Here is a 21,006-nt window from a genome sequence, read left to right as displayed (position 1 = left end):
GTTTATCGAAGCAATGGTTTAAAAAAAAAACTGCATACCAGAGACCAACTGAAACCAGCAGTGTTCTAACACAGTCTCATTGATCTTTGCTGGTTTATTTATTCTCTGGAATTTTGTGGCTATATTGTTTTGCTTTGCTGCACATTTTTCAGTATCAGGACACCATTAATTTGGAAAATGTGTATAACAGCAAAACATTGTGTATCAAAATGAGCAATTCTTGATATGTGTTTCCTGACTGGTAGGCAATAAACATTCAGCTGAAGTTTCATTTTATTTAGCTCATCTCCAATCTCTAAACTCCAGATGTGTCTTTGGGTCTCACTGAAAGTGTATATATTTTGTAAGCCCCTATAAAGTTACTAACAGGCGACTTCATTAGCTAGTTTTTGTTTTGACCAAATAGCATTTTGTTGTATGTTTGGCCAGTAAAACTCAATAATCCAGAATCTGGATTGAATCATTTTGACTTGTTGTAAAAGCCAATGGTAAAGCTTACCCAGGGTCTTCAGCTGAACAGTCTGCCAGCTTGCCAAGGCTCTTCGATGATAACAGATTTTGCCATCTATTAAAAGACCAGACTGGCCAATTAAAAAGTAATTTTAGCCCTCAAAGTAAGTGGCCAGATTGCCTTCAAATGATGTGATCATAATGTTTTAGTAGATTACTGATAGCATAGCTCTACATTCTGTATCTCTAAGGAGAGGAAACTGGATCACATTAAAAATGAGGAAACTGATCAAATCTAAGAAGGACAATAACCGGGAACGCCTGAGATCCCTCCCAATGGCCCCTTCCCGCTCTGAATCCAGTGAAGGTTTCTTGCAGCTACCACTTGGTGATAGTCAGGATAGTTCTTCCGTTGGCTCCAATTCTCTTGAAGATGGACATCCACTGGGGGCAAAAAAGAGCAGCAGTAAGTACCATGTTACAAGCACTTAACCTACATACTGACATTCATACAGACATTCAGACTTACTCCCATACAAGAAAAAAGTGGCCACTTAACAAAGCACAACTGAACGGATTAATTTCATAATAGTAAGTATCTGCAGATTTAATCTAAGACATTAGTTGGTCTTTCAAACAGTTTTGTGTGTGTTTTATGAATAATTATATTTTTGAATTTTCACTTTTCCTGGTTAGTAATATACACCCTTTTCAACATTTTTTGTTTGAATCACAAACCAGTCTATGGGTTTTGTTATTTCTTGTTTGGGCCTTTCAAGGTAGGTAATTAGATTACCAATGTATAATCCCCTTCCCCTATTTTGTTAGCAGGAGTCCATTATTCAGGGAGCAAAAATCCCAAGAAATAACTCTATTTGACAATTGTCTTAGATTAACACTGCCTAGAGCATGCTATAGCCTTTACTCCCCATGTTAATGTTAATGTATTAACTAGTTAATGAAAGTGGCTTTTTGCTGTCTGCTGAAAGCAAGCATTTATTGATATCTAGAGACTATTAAATGTTCGTTATATTGTTTAATGCTGCATCACATTTTCTTTTTTTAGAATCTTTGTTCCCATTATCTTGTATATTAATTGTTGGTTTATAGTGCCTTTCTCAGCAGATTTGTGTATTAATATTTATTAAATGTGTTTCTTGCATATGTTCCCGTGCCTTAATCTCAGTCGTTCCGCATTTCTGATATTTCTGTAATCCATACCACTCCCAAACGTACAGCCCCGGAGCCAGACATACATAGTAGCTCAGCTTTCATTACTTTCATATCTGTGCATTAGATTTCATGTGTCACTTAGGGGCAGATTTATTAAAAATCAAGAAACAGTTGCAATTTTTCCTCACCTGATGTCATTAATAAGAATTCCCGGTTTTCTCATTAGAGTGTCAATTTCTTACATTTATCATTTTTTACTTCAGTTTCTTGGTAACACAGACCTCTTGAGATTGAATAAAAGGAGTGCTAGAAATATTTAGGTCAAATTCCTGCTGATGTTCCTGTAAATCTCTGAGCTCCCTAAGGGCAGGGGTACACGGGAGATTAGTCGCCCATCGACAAATATTCGTTGTCATGGGTGACCACAATGCCTTCCCACCGGCTAGAATGTAAATCGCCGGTGGTATGGCATACGCATCGCTGCGATGTCCCTCATTCGCCCGAAGTTGCCTTGAGAGGAAACTTCTGGTGACTGTAGGACATCACAGCGATGCGTATGCCATCCCCAGTTTTGTCACTGGGCCACAAATCTCCCCATGTACCTCTGCCCTAAATGTTTTATTTAAAGAACACAAAAACGTAAAAAATATCCAAAGATCTTGACCTGTGGGGGGAATACTTTTCTTTCAGTTAAGACTGGCTAAGAGATATTTTACTCATTCATCACCCCTTTAGTGTAATATTGTGTCTATAGTTGGAAATTTTATAACTCAATGAGTTATAAAAGCAATGAGGAGAGCAAAAATATTAAGAGGAAAAACATGGGTTTTCTTAAATTGTTCTGAACTGTTCTTATCGATTTTTCAAATAGAATCCATTCTTCTATTTTCATATAGTAAAAGTATCCAATAAAATTATATATACAAGATATACAAGATGTATATGGGTATTGTCCCTTAGTTCACAGTAGCACACTGTAATATTTGGATTCTAAAGTATTTTATGCCCTAGCTTGGAGGCCCTTTGTAGACTACTGTTAATGTTGAGTTGTTTTTATTAATTTTACAAATGATCATAACAGCAACATTTAAGGTTACAGCCTTGTATCCCTCCACTATTTGCTCAGATGGGTTCCTCTGTTATGAAGCCCAAATCTCCCAACACAGCTTTGGGTGTGACATGTTTGTGTACATCTATTAGGTACTGTGGCTGTATATGGAAATTTCAGTAAAAGAAAGGACAATATGATCCAGCACGTTGGAGAGAGTGGTATTACATAACTGCATTTAAAGGGGATATCCATGCAAAAACTGTAATAGAATTCTAAGCAACTTTCCAATGTAATTTAATTACAATTTTCAGTGGTTTTTGGATGGAGATCACCCCATACCAACTTCTATACAAATGGACTATGGCTAGGAAATATGTTGCAGATCCAAAACAGTAAAGGGGGAGTTATGTTAAATTTTGTGCACATGGAACATCTTTTTAATAGTCTTGGTGTTTTCTTTGTTTGTAGAACTATCTATTCCATTTACTTTTAAACATAAAGGAGTCTCAAAAAACTTGCAGTGTAACACTTAGAAGTTATTGACTTGTTTCATTCACATATTTCCCATTTTCTTGTTCAAAAATTGAGTAAATCTTGAGTAAAGGATCATATACGCTAATGAATCACATACACCATTTACCTACAGTCTAATTTATTAGATTGGGATATGGGTTGAAATCAACCTGAAAGCCACCATAGTTCTTACCTTTTAAATGATCCTACCAAATTTCTTTACTTTCCTATCTATGTTGGCCGTTTAGGCATCACTGTGTCTTTGTGTCCTGCATCACTCTTTGTTGCTCGTTGTGTGCTCCGAAGTAATCCATTGCTATCTGTATCTTACATTGTGTCATTTACATCTATATGTTCAGTATCAGTATCTGGCAGCTATGATTTACATCAGCATTTTCTTTCATGTTGATTCCATCCTTCTGATGTTTACAGTATAGTTCTATTTATAAACAGAACAAGCTGGAAACGATCACAATCCTATATATTGGCCTTATGTTTGAGTTTAAAAGTACTCCATAATGACTTTAATTGTCAGTACTAGGCATTCAGATTTGCATGCTAATAAATTATAATAAATTCATATCTGAAAATATAATCTAAAGAATTTGTAGTTGTATTACAAGTTCACTATGTTATTATGGCGTAAGTACATTGCTGTATAAAATCGTCTGAGCTTTTGCCAAAAAAAGCAAAAAAGCTTTTAGATTAATTTGTTCACCATAAATATAAACACTTACTAAAAAAGTAGTACAGGTTTAGGATCCCTTATCCGGAAGCCCGTTATCCAGAAAGCTCCGAATTACGGAAAGCCTGTCTCCCATAGACTCCATTTTAATCAAATAATACAGAATTTTAAAACTAATTGTTCCCAAATAAGATAGAAATAATCCTTATTGGATGCAAAACAATCCTATTGGGTTTATTTCATGTTTTATTGATCTTTAAGTAGACTTAAGGTATGGAGATCCAAATTACGGAAAGACCCCTTATCCGGAATACCTGTATAAAAAAAAAATACAGGATTCTTTAGATATTTCCATACTTAGGCCAGATATATAGATCCCAGCAAGGCAGTGTTTCTGTCCTACCAAAGATAATATTTATCTGGGCAGCTGGTTGCTTATTCTTAAGTCTGTCTGTTGTATCTTCTATTACTTCTGGGCAGTAAGAACACTATGCATCGTCCTTCTTTTGAACTCTTATTTACAATACAATTTTCTGTCAGTGCTTTAGTACCCCAAGGAGGCAATTCAACTGTGCCTTTGTTTGGAAATGAGAAATATCGCTGTTTAGAGGAGAGCACTCCTCTGACAAAATAATAAATAATATCAATATTTCTCATTTCTCTTAAAGTTTCCAGCCAAAATGAACGCTGAAAAAGCTTTAAGTATCGGTAAAATGCACAAGTCTGTGCTCAGAAACACAGTTGTAGTAATTAAGGAAGACTATCGTATTACAAGAGATACAAGCTATAACCTATTACAATATGTGGTTGCAGCAGTGAACACAGTGACAACTGTTTTCTCAAGCAGTTGGCCCCAGGCTGTGCATTTGGAGACCTCCATATAGCAGCACACATGGCCCTCTCATCAATATTAGTGCATCTGTCAAAATGACCCAGGCACTGGCTGAGCCACTGAGGCCAGGAAAGGGAGAAACACATATAGTGTAGGGCATAAGGACCACCCTGGAGACCTATTTTAAAGACTAATATAAGCTGTGCAATTTGGTCTTTGTTTTTCCTTCTTAATTGTTGTATTATGACAGTCTTTAGATATTTTAAATGCTACATAGATGCTAGATAGCAACAGAAGATCAGAGGCTACATTTTTAATTTCGGCCTGTCATTTAAGCCACTCGGTGACCTTTTGGATGTAAATTGCAGTTTAAATGACAACCTGGAGAAAGATGTTAATTCTAAAACCATAAAAAATATAGATCATTTGACAAGACAAGGAATGTAAGCCATATTGTTTGATCATTTTTTCCCAAGTGAAGTGTGGTAATTTCAAAAAGGTTCTTTTAAGGGATCGAATTACTTGAGACCTAGTCCTGATTCACTGAAAGACCACTCTCTTTTATAAAAATTAGGCCAACAGGCTGCAAAGCCACCTTAAATGATATTGATCCCAGGGAACAGTCTAGTCCGTGTCTCCATCTTTTTTTCAAAGTATTTGAAAAAGCAGCAGATTCAGAGAAAAAATAATTCTGTAATGGACCCAGTAGAGTTAGGGTGACAATAAAGACAATAGAAAAACATGATTTCTTTCATAATACATTTCATTGCCACAAGTGTTTCCATCCCATGTGGGCAGTGTGTCCCTTGTTCTGTGCCGTTCCCTGGTGGCACGAGTGAGTCTTGTTTAGCAGAGCATGCTTAGCTGCAGTCCAAACATACTCATTTCTGTCTTTCGTTTCAGCATTTAACTTCTACCATGTGTTCTTCTCCCTCTTTTTTTTCTTCTTTCATTTCCGCCCTTTTTCTCCTTCTGTTGATTTTTTTTGCTTTCTTCCCATCCCGTTACATAAAAGTGGTTGCACTGAAAAAGCTGCCCTTTATGAGGAACAGACCGAAGGATAAAGACAAAATGAAGACACTCTACCGCCGCTCCGTGTGTAAGACTCTCAATCAGTTCAGCTTCTGTCAACTAGCTGCCCTGGCTTCCATTACTAATGTCTCACTAGGCTTTCCCTCAACTGCACTGTTCTCCCACTAGGCGAGATGCAAGTCCTGTTACTGTGAATCGGTGGCTCTGAATACAGACGCCAGATGCTAGGCAATTTTCCTAGTATATATGTGTGTAACGTATTTAAAGCCATAAATAATCGTAAATACCTTGCAGTTTGCAGCTTTAAAACAACACTGTTAAATACGTTTTCAGTGACACAGCCCATTTTCTGAAGTGCCATCTTTTTCAGATCTCTTTGCTCATTTATTAACATAGATCTATTACGCTGCCTCTAGCCCACAGCAACCAGTCTGAAATCAGATTTGATCTGTTTCACTCATTGATTGCTGTGCATAATTGGTCTGGGGCAGATTTTCTATGTTATTAAACGATCCACAGTATTATAGCCGTAACCTGCACTGGCCATGGACCCTTCTTTTCACTGCAAAATTCAGCTCATGTGCTGCCATTGAGGCGTGGCTACATTTCAGAAGAGTGTAGTGCCTCCCCTCTTTGGCAGCAGAAGGCCTTGTGTTTCTGCTTAATTCACATCATTTCATTTGGTCATTCCTAAGCGACATAACTTGTTGGCAAGCTATGCTGCTCACCATGGCTCTGCAGTAGCACGGCACAGTGCCACAGGTACAGATGTTAACAAATGCTGATGGCACATTCGATGTTAAACACCACACGTTGTCTGAACCTCACATTTTCATCATTTTCAACAGAATGCATGTCATGACCCAAATGGCTTTGTGGTTTGTAGCTTTGTGATCTGCAAAAAAAAAAAACTGCTTTCCATGCTTGGGTGGCTGTCTAATCGGAACTAGCAATGCGAGGCACACAATACCATGCTGATTCATTTGCTTTCATTTGCATCCCAGCCATGAATGACCTGGTGCAGTCCATGGTCCTGGCAGGAGGACAATGGACAGGTAGTGCTGAGAATCTGGAGGGTCGTGAGGATAATGCATCCGGAAAAAGGAGAAAGGATTTGGGATCTATGGCCTTCTCCACAACAGCAATCGACTTTTCAGCTGCCAATGCCTCTTCGGGCTTCAGATCCAAGGTTTTACCTAAAAGTAAAGGTATAGGCAGTGCAATTTAAACTCACTAGAATGTGGTGTGCTTTTGCTTTAGAACCTTAGAACTGCAGTGTTTGCCTAATAGCCTTGTTCTGGAACTAACACCCCTGCGCTACAGACACTCCATGCAAAATCTTAAATTGACGCAGCAAGATTTTTATTAAATAATGGTATAAAATCTTGAATTTGAACATAATCTGTTTTACAGATCTTAGTGGTAGTGTAAATACGTCTTTATTAATGACCCCCAATGAATTATCATCCCAGCACCCCAAGATGGTCTGTACCAAGAGATGGGGGGGGGGGTCATTATATAGCTGATAAGTCCCAAACGTTTATTCTGTTTTCTGAATTTGAAAAAATCTCAGCAGTTAATGCAAATGTTTCCAGCTATAGCAAGGATTGCCATCTAGAAAGCATTGAAATTTGAAACCAAATAGATCTTAAAATTTGTGCTCATAATGGAATCAAATACCATATTTAACTGGGGTGTTAGTTCTTCTACTCAAATGCCTGAATGTCTTGGTACTGTGTGCCCTAACATTTATAACCCTGACTATGTCTGTGCATACTAACTTTATAACCTGTATGCGTATCCTAATCTGTATAGCAGTTTTACAAGCTGTTGATTAATTTTGCACAATTTAAAATATATAAATCATATTTTATAGTTTATATTTGTCTAATATTGATATCTATTGTACTTTTTTTGTTGTTCCACACATATTCACAAAGAGCATTTTGACCAATGTAATCCCACATTTATGTTGCTACAAATATAATCCCCACCCGCAGAGGGGCAAAATAAAGCAGAGATTTTAGTACATAGAATACAGGTAAAAACATTCTGGTTTTTATTTGTATTCTACCTGTCAGTGGGTGATCTTACAGGCAGAGCACCTTGGACATGACTGTGGTATTCAGATTTGATACTTTCCATGTTCCAAGATACATGGGTGAGGGAATATAAACCCCAAAATGAATTAATGTAACCTTACTCAGGGTGTCTCTCTGAGCACTTTGGCAGTTTACATGAACTTTTCTTTTTTTAGCGGTTTTTGTGAAATATTACAACCCTTGGCTTAGCAAACTATACAGAAAGTGCATAGACAGCTGCTCTGGCCCTCAAAAAAATGTTGATCTAAAAGCCTGATAATTGCAGTCTAAAAGTGCTATTTCAAAAAATGTTAAGCAGAATTAATGCTGAGTTCACCACTTTTGATATAAGTTTGCATCATTTCATTTTTGGAGATTTAATGCAAATTTGGATTTTCATACCTTGTTTGCTAAAAACATTTAAACATTAAATAAACCCAGTATGTTTTCATGCAGCTTAGTTATCATTACAAGGTACCAATTACCAGGTACTGTTTTATTACTACAGAGTAAATGGAAATAATTTTTTTTTAAAAAAGAGTGAAATAGTAAATAATTCTATTTATTTCTATGGCCTTCCCTTAATTGGGAGCTTACTGGATAAACTGTTTATAAGGGATCTTATACCTGTATCTTCAAAACCAAAAAGACAGAATTATGTAAAATGCAAAAGTGCTCAGAAGAGAACCCTGAGTAGTTTTACCTTATTATGCTTTAAGGAGTTACACTTTCTATAACAAAGCCAAACAACGGCCTAGTGTGAATATTGTGAGTTTCTCTCTAGAGCCATGTATCCCAGCACTCTGGGGCCTACATATGGCTGCATTACCAGTAGAGACCAGTGAAATTGTCACAGAGCTGCTTGAAGCAGAGAAACTGAACGTGACTGCCATAAAGAGTCACAGTGCTGTCTCATACAGCTGTTAGCCCCCGGCATTAATAACACTGTATGGAGAACTCCCTCTGTATACACACCATAAAAACATCTGAACGTGTAAGGAAAGGGAACAAAGGAACAGGGAGGAAACAGGTGGCCATTTGGATATCCAGCGTGTGTGTATTCTGATACATTCTGACATATAGGGGACACATTTATGCAGACATTTTCAGTGATTTTTATGATTTTTGAATGGGCAATATAAACTTATATTTGCTATTAAAAATATAGTAAAGTTTTAGGTACATCTTTAACATTATAAATAGAGTTTTATGGCATCAGAATACCCCCTTTATGACTTAGAGACACACACAGTCCTATTAATGGTGCTCTGACAGTTCGCTATCTGGGCAATACTTTCAGAGCAGTTAAAAAAGTTATAAACACTAACATGGGCACATAAGCAAGACGTGGTTTATTTATACATTTAACCCTTCCCTGGATTCATCATAAGAAGTGCTAGCGCAGGGGTCCTCAAACTTTTTAACAGGGGGCCAGTTCACGGTCCCTCAGCCCCCTGACCCCCGTAGCCCCTCCCACAGCCCCACCCCAGCTGTGTCCTCACCCCTGGCTACTACCTGTCTGCCTCAGCGTGGTCCTCGGCCCTAGCCAGTCATTAACATCGACCAGTGGGACGCGGTCACGTGACGTGGCCATATACGGCCCCCCAAGGTAATTTATCTGCCCTCATTGCATTCTCACCCCTGGCTACTACCTGTCTGCCTCAGTGTGTTCCTTGGGCCCAGCGCGTCACGTCACCGTGTCCCACCGGTCATTCGCTGGTGGTGGACAGCTGTTTGCATTCAGATTTCACCTGTGTGAAGCTGCAGCAGTGAATTAAATAATTAAGCAAACCGTAAAAAACAATATCTTACATTAAAAACCTTAATTTTGAATTCCAGTGATTAAAATTAAAACATGACCGAGAACACAGAGATGGTTTAAGCTGTGAGAGTCAGGGGTCTCAATACGTTTGCAGGACGCTGCCTATAAACATACACTGTATAATAGACTGAACAAAGCAATGCATGTGCTCTAACATGTCTTCAAGCGCACTCTCTTTGCTTGTTTTATAGACGGTGCTTCTTATGAGGATTTAAGTGCTCATTCTGTAGGGAATGATTCCTATTCTGGAACGCATGGTAAGAACTCCCGCCTACTGTCCCTGTGCTCTGTACTGCATGACGAGCTGCTATGGAACGCTATTGCCTACTGATCCATGTAACACTTATTTCAGAATCTGATTCTTAATACCTGCACCTGCTTGGGCCGCCCTTTATAACATCATTTCCTTTCAACTATAATAGCCATTAAATACCATTATGTATAGATTTATACAAGTGAATTATTATACAAGAAAAAAAAGTTTGCACTAATAATTCACATGTCCGTATACACTTTTTATACTGCCTAATTTCTCCGCTTTGTTTTGCTGTGTGAAGCATACCTCTGAATATATAGGGGAAAGGAATGTGTCTTACTTTGAATGTAATGTAGCTTGATGGCATCCAGGTTGTGGCTGGTTGTATTGGCATGTGGACTGGGCAGTTTAGGGGCAGGGCCATTGTTACCCTATTTTATTATTTCTTTTATAATGGTGAGTTATAAATTGCACCTCTTTTATACCTCACTGCTTTTTTTTCTTCCATGGTAAAGTGGTGGTTGGTGGAAGGCTGCTATAGAAAACAACATATAGAACATGTTCGCGTTCAGCAAGGGTTACATGTTTAGCCCATGATCTAAAATCTTTGATTAAAAATCATTTTTATGGTGTAGTTTTTATTACTTAATTGCACTATGTACATAGCAAATAATTCAGTCTATTATTTAAAAAATTTTCTTGAACCAATAAATGTATTTTTGTAGCTATAATACTGGTGTGTAGGAGCCATCACTGCACAATGCAACTGCTTTCAGATAACCTATTGTTTCTTTTACTCGGGGTAAGAGCCGTAGTAGACGGGGGGGGGATTAGTTGACCGCAACAAATCTCCCTTGTTGCGGACGGCTAATCTCCCCGACATGCCATACCACCGGCTTGAATGTAAATCACCGGTGGGATGGCATATGCAGCAACATGATTTCCCGAAATCGCGGAAGTTGCCCTGAGAAGAAACTTCTGTGATTGCGGGAAATTGCGGTGCTGCAAATGCCATCCCACCGGTGATTTACATTCAAGCCGGTGGTATGGCATGTCGGGGAGATTAGTCACCCGCAACAAGGGAGATTTGTCACAGGCTTGCAGCACAGCAGTAAAGAGAGACTGAAGTTTATCAGAACACAAGTCAGATGGCTGAGGGCACCTGATAACATGTCTAGCCCCACCTCAAATTTCAAAATTAATTAAAAAAAAATCTGTTTGCTCTTTTTAAAAAACTGATTTCAGGTCAAGATTCTGCTGGAGGAGTGCTATTAACTGAAAAATCAACTTCCAATATTTACAGACACTTAAATGCACATTTATATACATAGATGTCAAGTAGCTGCCTTTTCTAGTGATTGTTATGAAATTACAGATGGCAAGTTTGAACAGCAAGACTGTGTATTTTTGCAGTGGAGGCAGGGTCTGTTGATGGCAACCTCAGCCAAAGGGAGCCACTGAGCAGAAGACTTAAACTAAGGAGACACTGAATATAGAGCACCTCACATACTTGAAGCCCCATTTCAAGAAATAATTAGGAAAAGAATTTTGGTGATTTTGTAGTTCCCAAAAGTTGTGTGGTGTTTTTCAAAGTGACTGCTGTCTATCTACTGCTTCAAATAGATACATGCTCCTTGGAAGAATGTTTAGAAATGTGAGTTTTGACCAAATGACAGTCTTTCTAGGGGGATTAGAAAATGCAAGACCGCACCACTTATAATAATAAGCAACCTAAATAGTGGCCAGTACATCACAATGATATGTTTACTGCATGCCAACAGTAACTTGGGAAATGTATGCAACACAATAGTACTCTTACTCCCATCAATAGTTTAGGTAAGGAATATTAGTACATATAATTTAATATGTTGTTTTCTGTATGTGGTTTGTGGCTTAGACCTGGGATACATGTACCCTAAGATCCTGGTTTGGATCTGAAAGGCTTGGTTTAAATGTTTTTGTGTTCTTCTCTAGTGTCCCCTTGGGCTCCATGGAAATTCCTTGAATTTATCCTGTAAAAAAAACTAACCATTCACATTCAGCATGCCCCACCTATACATATATGCATGCTTAAAACCCCTGTAAAGAGTATTCTGGAACCAGAGTGTAAAGGTTCCATGCCACCTTCTAAAGTCTGTCACCATGTTGTCTCCTGATCTCTCATCTAGCTCCCAGACCAGCCAGCCTGGATAGTGCCAGGACATCCTCTAGTAATAGTAATAATAATGCTTCAGCCCATGGAGTCACAGGTAGGCGCTTCCTCTATCATTTTCTCTTAATTCTATTTTAAGCAACTTTTAGATTCAGTTGCCAAACTGCTTGGGACTTTAGGATAGAAAGACTTTCAGCATGATTCCAGCCGCATCTATTTAAATGGTGCCATCATAATTTGCTGTACGGAAATTATACATTATTCGTAAAAATGAGAGGTGGGTGTGTCCTAACCAGAAGCACAGTAGGGGGGATAGCCTATTACAGCCCAGCAGTCATACAAGCAAGGACAGGCCTCAGTTCCCTATCAGGTCGGCCTGGGAAAGGATGCAGCAAGTGGAACAGATGGAGGAGGGGGCTATTAGGCTTTTGGGGGTAAATTTCCATTAAACAGCCCAAAACACTACTTTTTAAAGAACGTTCCTTATACATTTAAAGGAACAGTAACACCAAAAAATGAAAGTGTATAAAAGTAACTAAAATACAATGTGCTGCTGCCCTGCACTGGTAAAAGTTGTGTGTTTACTTCAGAAAGTCTACTATAATTTATATAAATAAGCTGCTATGTAGCCATGGAGGCAGCCATTCAAAGGAGAAAAGGCACAGGCACATAGCAGATAACAGATAAAACACTATTGTATTCTACAGAACTTATCTGTTATCTGCTATATAACCTGTGCCTTTTCTCCTTTTTTCCAGCTTGAATGGCTGCCCCCATGGCTACACAGCAGCTTATTATATAAATTATAGTAGTGTTACTGTAGCAAACACACCAGTTTTACCAGTGCAGGGCAACAGTGCATTATATTTTTATTACTTTAAAGCTCTTTCATTTTTTGGTGTTACTGTTCCTTTAATTTAAGAAACTATAATGCACTGGCATATTCTTGATTTTCACAGGATAAGTCTCTTTTATGGAGAACAAAACCCCTGTTATCTGTTTGTTAATCCTTTGTAAAAAAGTAAAGAGGTGTGTCTGTACACTTACACTTGTCTGATTTTGTGTAGTGTATGAGTATGCAAAAGCCCCCCCATGCCTGGACTGGGATTCCAGATAGGACCTGGCATTTCAAGTACAAAGAGGCTTAAACAGCCCCCCACTAGCCAAATAGTGACTGTCTATGGCATCTTACAGCAGCCCCTCTGGCATTTGCCAAAATCCACAGGCTGCCAGTCTGGGCCTACCCCCACCCCTACAAATGAGTTTGTCTGTTAGTGTAAATATAAACATGTGTTAGTTTAAGAAGTGTGTGTGCAACATATCATGGTGTAGGCCAGCATCTGACACTCAAGATGGGCACCTTATAATCGGTTGTGGGGCCAGCAATGGGGGTTGCAAAGGCAAGGACCACAGCAGACACGTGCCTTTCTGTGTATGTAGAAACGTGTGGGGAGCACAAGAATTTCTCTTTAAATCATTCTTCTGCTCCTGGGCCCAGAACTAATGCAGATTGTAAATATTATGATCTGCAGCACTTAAAGACAGAGAAGGAGTGATGCAGGAAGCTATTGTAGTTGTGCCTTCGAAACATATGAAGAAACTTCTCTGCTGACTCCTAGCATATTCTACAGTGGAGGGAGCAATAAACAAGAGCCTTGTAGTTGTATTTTGTATTTACTGAACAATATGTATCCCGTTGTGAAACTCCCATAATTAGCCATGTGACACAAATACCAATAATTATGACCTGCAAGAATTCCTTATATCGATCACCATGGGTGGCATCTAATTTACTGTTTTCAGTAGTTTGAAGAATGCTCCCAGCAGTTTCCAGCACTGTTCCTTTTAATCTGTGCCCTTGTCCCTGCACAGACAAATGTGAAACCATATCATATAGTGATGTGCTCAGTCTTTTGTATGCTCACACTTAACAAAAATAGTTCATGCACAGTGATATTTGATACTTTGAAATATTATACTGTTAGTTCAACAAAATTAGAGGTTGTTGGATCCCTGGGCTTTTCCTAGGGGAAGAGCTTTGTGGTCAACAGAGGGACCTGTACAGTATTGGCCATACAGGGGCCGATTGTAGCTGCCGATATTGGTCCCTTGGACCAATTCGGCAGCTTATCAGCCCGTGTAGGGGCAGAAATGACTGGCCTGTCCGACCGATATCTGGCCTGAAATTGGCCAGATATCGATTGGGCAGGTTAAAAGATTGTCGGATTGGGGACCACATCAGCTCGTTGATGCGGTCCCCAAACCGACTGCGCCCTTAAAAGTCGTTATAATTCGACCGAATTAGCCCAAATTCCCCCGATATCGCCCACCCGTAGGTGGGGATATTGGGAGAAGATCCGCTCACTTGGCGACCTCACCAGGCGAGCGGATCGTTATGTGTATGGCCACCTTTAGTTTTAAAAGAAACGTTTTGTACTAAGGTGTACTTCTTATGAATTAATTTTATTTGTCCCAAAACAGGAGTGGTGACTGCTCAGATCAGGTCCCACAGCCACATTGGTGGAGATTTCAGCCTGCATCACGATAATGAACCACTGAATGGCAGTGGTAGCCCAGTCCCTTACCTCGGTCATCGTTTAAAAAAGTCTGCGGCATCTAGTCCCATGCTGAGGCTTAAACTAGGGGACACACCAGAAACCTCCCTCCAGTCTAAGCTGATGCCTGGGTCACCCGGAAGTGAAATGGTTTCACTCAAACAATTTTTAGAGGAAAGCAACAAGTTGACTGTAAGCCAGGTGAGTGGGAAGTGAATCTGATATTTAAATAAATAAAATTGCACCAAGACAGTAGAAGCATACTGCTGCCTGCTTAACTTGATTACAGAACTATAGGAGAATTTGCCCACAATATCATAAAGATATGGCCATTTGCAGTTACCTAGATTTATTCTGTCTAAGACTACGGCACTGCCACACAGGGCGTTTTTTTTTGCCTGAGGAAAACAGGCTAAGAATCAGCCCCTACGCTGCAAAGGCCTATTGATGTGTCTGCATTGGGAGCAGTAGCATTGGGGCAGGTGCAGGCACACGGAGCGGATTTTGGCTAAATTCTACTCTGAAGTGCAGGCCTAAAATCTGCCCCAGCTCTACTAAGGAAACTATTTAAGTAGCTGCACCTGGAGCCATTTGCATTGGCTCGGGCACAGGCACATTAACAAACTTTTTGGAGCATTGGGGTGAATCTGCCCTGTGTGGTAGTGCCATAAAAGTACATATCTAGTTGAAATTAGATTCAATTGGATTAGGCTGTGATGTGTGCAGTAGGTCTAAAATGAATTCACGTACCCTTCTGTAATCCTGGTCTGTACAGATTCGGTCTGGAAGTCAAGAAAACCTGTTAGATGAAGTTATGAGAAGCCTTTCTAGTTCTGCTGAGTCTGCTGGATTTCAGTCTCCAACACTGCTATCTCCTGGCATATCACTGGCACTGGATCGGAAATCTGCCAAACCAGAACAGTGTGTGAGACCCAACCTTCGCAAAACAGAGAGTTTCCGTTTTACCTACCCTGAACTGGTCAATTCACAGTCCTCAGATGGGAGCTCTGCTACAGGTGAAGGAATGGTATTCTCCCAGAAGCACACAAAAGATTCCAATCCATATGCAACATTACCTCGTGCAAGCAGTGTGATATCTACTGCAGAGGGAACTACCCGGAGGACGAGTATCCATGATTTTTTATCCAAAGACAATAGGTCACCTGTATCAGTTGATCCATCACCTACAGCAGAGGATGCGCCTTGTTTATCGAGTGAGTACTGTATAGTCAAGCAGTCTCCTTGCATTCATGCAGAGGGTTTTGATGGGGATGATAGAAATGGGTCATGTGATTGTCATGTATGTAACTTAGATAAGTTAAGCAAAGAGAGTACCGACCTACATTATTCTTCTTCCACAGTCGAGAACCCAATAAAAACATCAGAAGGTACCAATATGGTTTCATATACATCCCCATGCACATCCTATCCATATTTGTCACTGAACACTGATTTAGTGAGCAGTATCAGTGGGTTGCCAGGAAGCTGTCAATGTGCATTCTCAGTTGCAACCACCACCAACAAAATCTCTGACCCTCCCTTGACAAAATGTGACCTTCAGAGTCTTCCAAAAGATGATTGTGTATGCCCTGTTATACAGTGCCCTTCAGACAAGGAAGCAGAAACATCATTATCAGTGTCTGAAGATAATCAAAGTATTTGGTATGAGTATGGCTGCGTGTAAACATCATTCAGCAGCACATACTTAAGCTCTGGGCGTTTGGGTGGGGGGAAGTACACCTATGTTTTAAAAACGTTTTTTTGGATAATGAATGAAAATGTAATTCTAAACATCTTTCCAGAAAAGTTGGTTCCTCTTTATGTATCTTAATCCATTACCAGCTGCCATATTGTTTCACATTGATATTACAAACAATGTATTTTGGAAAGAGGCTTAGAATTACATTTTCTTTCGTTATGTAAAATCTCTATTTTTAGGTGGAAATCCCCTTTAAATTATAAAGAATTGTCTAAACCACCAGTTGCCCCAAACAGCTGTTACTGAGATTGAGAATATGGATCAACCCGTTTTAAAGGGGAGGTTTACCTTTACAGTAACTTTTAGAATGGACAGTCCTTAGCAACTTTTCAATTGGTCTTAATTTATTTAAATGTGTTTTTTTTAATCATTTGCTTTCCACTTCTAACTTTTTTCAGCTTTCAAAAGGGAGTCACCCTGGCAGCAAAAAACTATAGCCTTTTGAGACTATAACTTAATATTGTTACTTTGTATTACTTACCTTTCATTCAAACCCACTCCTATTCATAATTATTTTTGCATTTGAACCACTGCCTGGTTGCTAGGGTAGTTTGGGCCCTAGCAACCTGATAGCTGCTACAATTCCAAGCTGAAATATAAAGCTAAATAATTAAAAAAACATAAATAATAAAAAATGAAGACCAATTGCAAATTGAGTAGCACTCACTACAACATACTAAAAGTTTTATTTGAAGGTGAACAATCCCTTTAATATCCCAGGACCACTGATCAGTATGGAGCACTGTATTTCAGATAATTCTTCAAATTATAACTAGTCAGCTGATCAAAATATATTTATTGTACAATAAAGTTTTTTGGATTGTTCCAAACTTCGCTGTACAATGAAGTTACCAGTATTCTATAAATGTCTATTTATTATATATTGATATATTTTTTAATGTGTCTTACAACATAGTCATATTCTACCTGAAATGTAATTACTTGTTTTTTGTTTTCTTAAAGTTGTCAAAATAGTTTGCTTAACCCATGGCAGTGCTTAATGTTGCACAGTAGTACAGCTCTCCCATTATAAAAGTTTTTTGTGGTACAGAATAGAAAGGGAGCCAGATGGGTTAAAATTATTTCATCTTTGTCACAATAAAGTTAAAAAAAAGAATGAACATATTCATGTCTAAATTCATCTTCCACAGATTCTATTATTCTGCATGCATTGTACATATGACACTGGGATCACATATACAAAATTAGAAAATTGGACATTTTTGGACGTTTATTTGCAAATACAGTTTTTCTGTTCTTGAAAAGTAAAGAAGAAAATGGTGTAGGGAGTCGAGTGCCACTGGTCGCTTATTGGGCTGACCGTCCCCATAGGTTTTGTCGCATGAAAGGCTTGCCTCATATAATTTACATATAAAAACCTTTATGGTTTTAGAACTAAACTTAGAATTGAACTCCTGACAGGGCTAAAATACTCCCTACTAATCTCCCAGTGAAGCAAAGCATGTCCAGTATCCCCACACCCCTACATTAATGTAGCCATTACTGCCGCACACTGATGTCCGACCAACCCCTAACTGCCAGATCATGTCCTCGTCGCTCCTTTTAGGAATACATTACATGACTATGGCTGACACTGGGGATATGAGAAAAATATTGACCTGAAAATTATTTTTCTTTTAGCTATAAGTGCTATTTCCAAACTGACTTGTTTTTAAAGGAGACATATTGGATCAATGGAAAAAAACCCTCATTTTGTATGCAATTCCGAATAATATACGGTGCTGTTTTCACTTTGGGCTAAACATTAATTTTATCTGTAAAAATGGCCCCTATATTGGAGCTCCCTATAGATTCAATCACTTCTCTGTCCCTGTATATTCAGAGGAGTATAATTCACTGGTATATTCCTAATTTTTATGATATGTCTCCTTTAATGTGACTTACAAGCATAAGACAACACTTATGTAATGAGAAACATCCCATCCAGACGTAAGAATTGGGATTCTTCAATCATTTATTTTTATTAACCATATCTGGGATTAATGTATATGTAGTTTGCGCCAATTATAAATGTAGAGGGAAATTCTGCACTGGGCCTGTTCATGTGTTCGGACCATATAGCACTCTGTTTCCTTGCAGAATCGTTTCTTTTGTTAGGAAATTCAGATTCCGACAGAATATACACACAGTGAATTGACCTCTAGTATAAAATGTTTGTGTTCTTTTGGGTGTTTTCTTTTAGTTATTCCGCTATTTTGTTTAACATCTCTCCAGACTGGAATAGAAAGAGCTTGTGTGCTTGCTAGGGCTGTCTTTTCCTAGCAATGGATATTAAGGAAATGCAGTTAACAGTGGAGCAGCCCAGGGAGCAAGCTGAAGGGAGGGAAACAAAACAAAAAAAAAAATAACTGAAATGTCTGTAACATGTTAAAAGTTAGTTACCATTTCACAGGCACAGGTACAATTCTACTTCAATAACATTATTGGAAAAAAGATCACAGAATCTAGTTATCATTAAACAAAAAATAACTAAAAACATTACACTGCACGCAAGCCAAATGGCTACTACTTTCTTTAATTTCCTTCTCATTATTCCTAATATAAAAAAAAATCTAAAAGTCTATGTTGCTATATATCATTCTGTTAAATGGATAGTACAGCTATATAGTAAGCATATTAAGCTAGTAACTCCTATACACGGCCTGTGGAGTGCGCGAGGAATGCTCCCTGTTCTGACTTCATTACTACAGGTATCGGATCCGGAAACCCATTATCCAGAAAGCTCTGAATTACGAGGTCATCTCCCATAGACTCCATTGTAATCAAATAATTCACATTTTTAAAAATGATTCCCTTTTCTCTTATAATAAAACAGTACCTTGTACTTGATCCCAACTAAGTTATAATTAATCCTTATTGGAGCAAAAACTATCCTATTGGGTTTAATTACTGTTTAAATATTTTTTTAGTAGATCTGAATTACAGAAAGAGCTGAAAGATCTGGAAAACCCCAGGTCCCGAGCAATCTGGATAACGGGTCCCAGACCTGTACCGATACTTTCGAGATCTTAACTCTCTTATTTTGGAAATTCAGGGGTCCTAATAGGACAAATATAATAAAGTTTTTATGTATGCTTCCCTACTTCCATTAAGCACTATTACTGGCTACTAGAGCACAGCAGACCGTCATAAAATGAAAACCCTATTAAACAGGATATATGCTCTCCATTCTAAATGGCTTCCTTCCTTCTCACTACTATTCAATACATGCGGATGCACTTTAGTTTACAACTGTTTATATCCTTCTAGTTTTTTTCCTAACTTAAATATGTGTAGTGTGGGTCGAATTTAGCCTTTTTTAATTTGCCCAGATATTGAATTGAATATTCCACAAAAGATCCAGAACTGAATCCTAACATCCATGTTAAATTTGAGAAATAAATTAGTTACAAACAGTAACAGTGAGGTCCCCAGAGCTTTAAAGTCACATGACTTTAGGGGTTTGGTATCAGTCTGGCTGAACTCTCACCATTCCACTAAATCCGAATCGTGCAAAAAGGGCTGGGATTTGGCCAAATCCCAATTAAGGAAAGGCCATCACCAATAGACTTCATTATAAGAAGATAATTCTAATTTTTAAAAATGATTTCCTTTTTCACTGTTATAATAAAACAGAACCTTGTACGTGATCTCAACTAAGATATAATGAATCCTTATTGGAGGCAAAATAATCATATCGGGTTTTAAATATTTTTTTAGTAGACTTAAGGCATGGAGATCCAAATTATGGAAAATAATATATAATTACTCAAAATGTTGTAATGCAAGAAGGAAGCAGGCCATTTTCATTTTAGGGGTTTTTGCTTTTATATGCAGCCATTTAGGATGAGCTGAAGACAATACACTGATGCAGAGTATGCCTTGTACATACACTTTACAATTTGTTTTCCTGCTTTAAACACACAAGTACATTTGATTCTGGTACAAGCCAAGTAGCCAAGTGGAGCAGGAATGTGACGCAAGCGTCTCCATATCATTACAAACGTGTGCCCTCTCTACACTCCTCAATGTAACTAAACCTGCTTTTCTCCTGCAGATGTGGATGCAACACAAGAAGTCAGGCTTTCAAAAAGCAGGTCTAGGGAGCAGCAAACCCCTTAATTTAGCCACCCATTTCAAGTGATATCCCAGTTGGTGAGTTTTTTTTGCCCATGTTGTAAATGAGGATGATCTCATTTACAAAAGGCTAATAACCTTGCATACAAGAAGTACCCTGTGCATGATTAACAAAGCACCCCCGCTTGCCTGCATTTTCTTTTCTATTTGTTGCTAAAGAATCAACACGTTTCTTAGAAATTGACAAATGCCTTTAATATAAGAGATATACAGTACTAAACTGGGCTGGTGTCCTAATGGAATAGGCTGCAAAGCTTAGCTTATACAAGATGCAGGTTGTTTATAACTGGAGCAAAAGGTCCATTCCCATCATCACCAGGGTGCTGCCACATAACAGTATATGTCATTGACACATCAACAAACCAGAATTTACTTTGAAGCGATTAACTCCAACTCCAGTTGCTTTGCATTTTGATCTCCAAAGTGATCTTATTAGGAGCCAACATACAGACCAATGATTGACCAGTTTGTTCAAAAACAAGACATTTGGCTGCCTTGCTCACTTTGT

At 38.5% G+C, this 21,006-nt stretch overlaps 1 protein-coding gene across 8 annotated transcripts in view; it reads left to right on the top strand.

The window, feature by feature from the left end:
- Nucleotides 1-21,006, top strand: part of ccdc88a (coiled-coil domain containing 88A) — a 101,303-nt gene that overhangs the window by 74,301 nt on the left and 5,996 nt on the right. Inside the window, exons 25-32 of one of the 8 annotated variants that reach the window (XM_004914735.4) lie at nucleotides 702-916; nucleotides 5,720-5,803; nucleotides 6,741-6,944; nucleotides 9,831-9,896; nucleotides 12,064-12,144; nucleotides 14,529-14,803; nucleotides 15,378-15,816; nucleotides 20,419-20,516. In XM_004914735.4, coding sequence (XP_004914792.1) covers nucleotides 702-916; nucleotides 5,720-5,803; nucleotides 6,741-6,944; nucleotides 9,831-9,896; nucleotides 12,064-12,144; nucleotides 14,529-14,803; nucleotides 15,378-15,816; nucleotides 20,419-20,483 — 1,429 coding nt within the window. In that variant the 3' untranslated portion in view covers nucleotides 20,484-20,516. The remainder of the gene's footprint in view (nucleotides 1-701; nucleotides 917-5,719; nucleotides 5,804-6,740; nucleotides 6,945-9,830; nucleotides 9,897-12,063; nucleotides 12,145-14,528; nucleotides 14,804-15,377; nucleotides 15,817-20,418; nucleotides 20,517-21,006) is intronic. The other 7 variants (XM_004914737.4, XM_002936918.5, XM_031902306.1 and 4 more) reach the window with 7 other exon arrangements.

This window comes from Xenopus tropicalis, chromosome 5, assembly GCF_000004195.4.
Source record: "Xenopus tropicalis strain Nigerian chromosome 5, UCB_Xtro_10.0, whole genome shotgun sequence".
NCBI classification, from domain to species: Eukaryota; Metazoa; Chordata; class Amphibia; order Anura; family Pipidae; genus Xenopus; species Xenopus tropicalis.
Note: the sequence above shows the minus strand (reverse complement) of the source record. Positions and strands in the feature narration are given on the sequence as shown.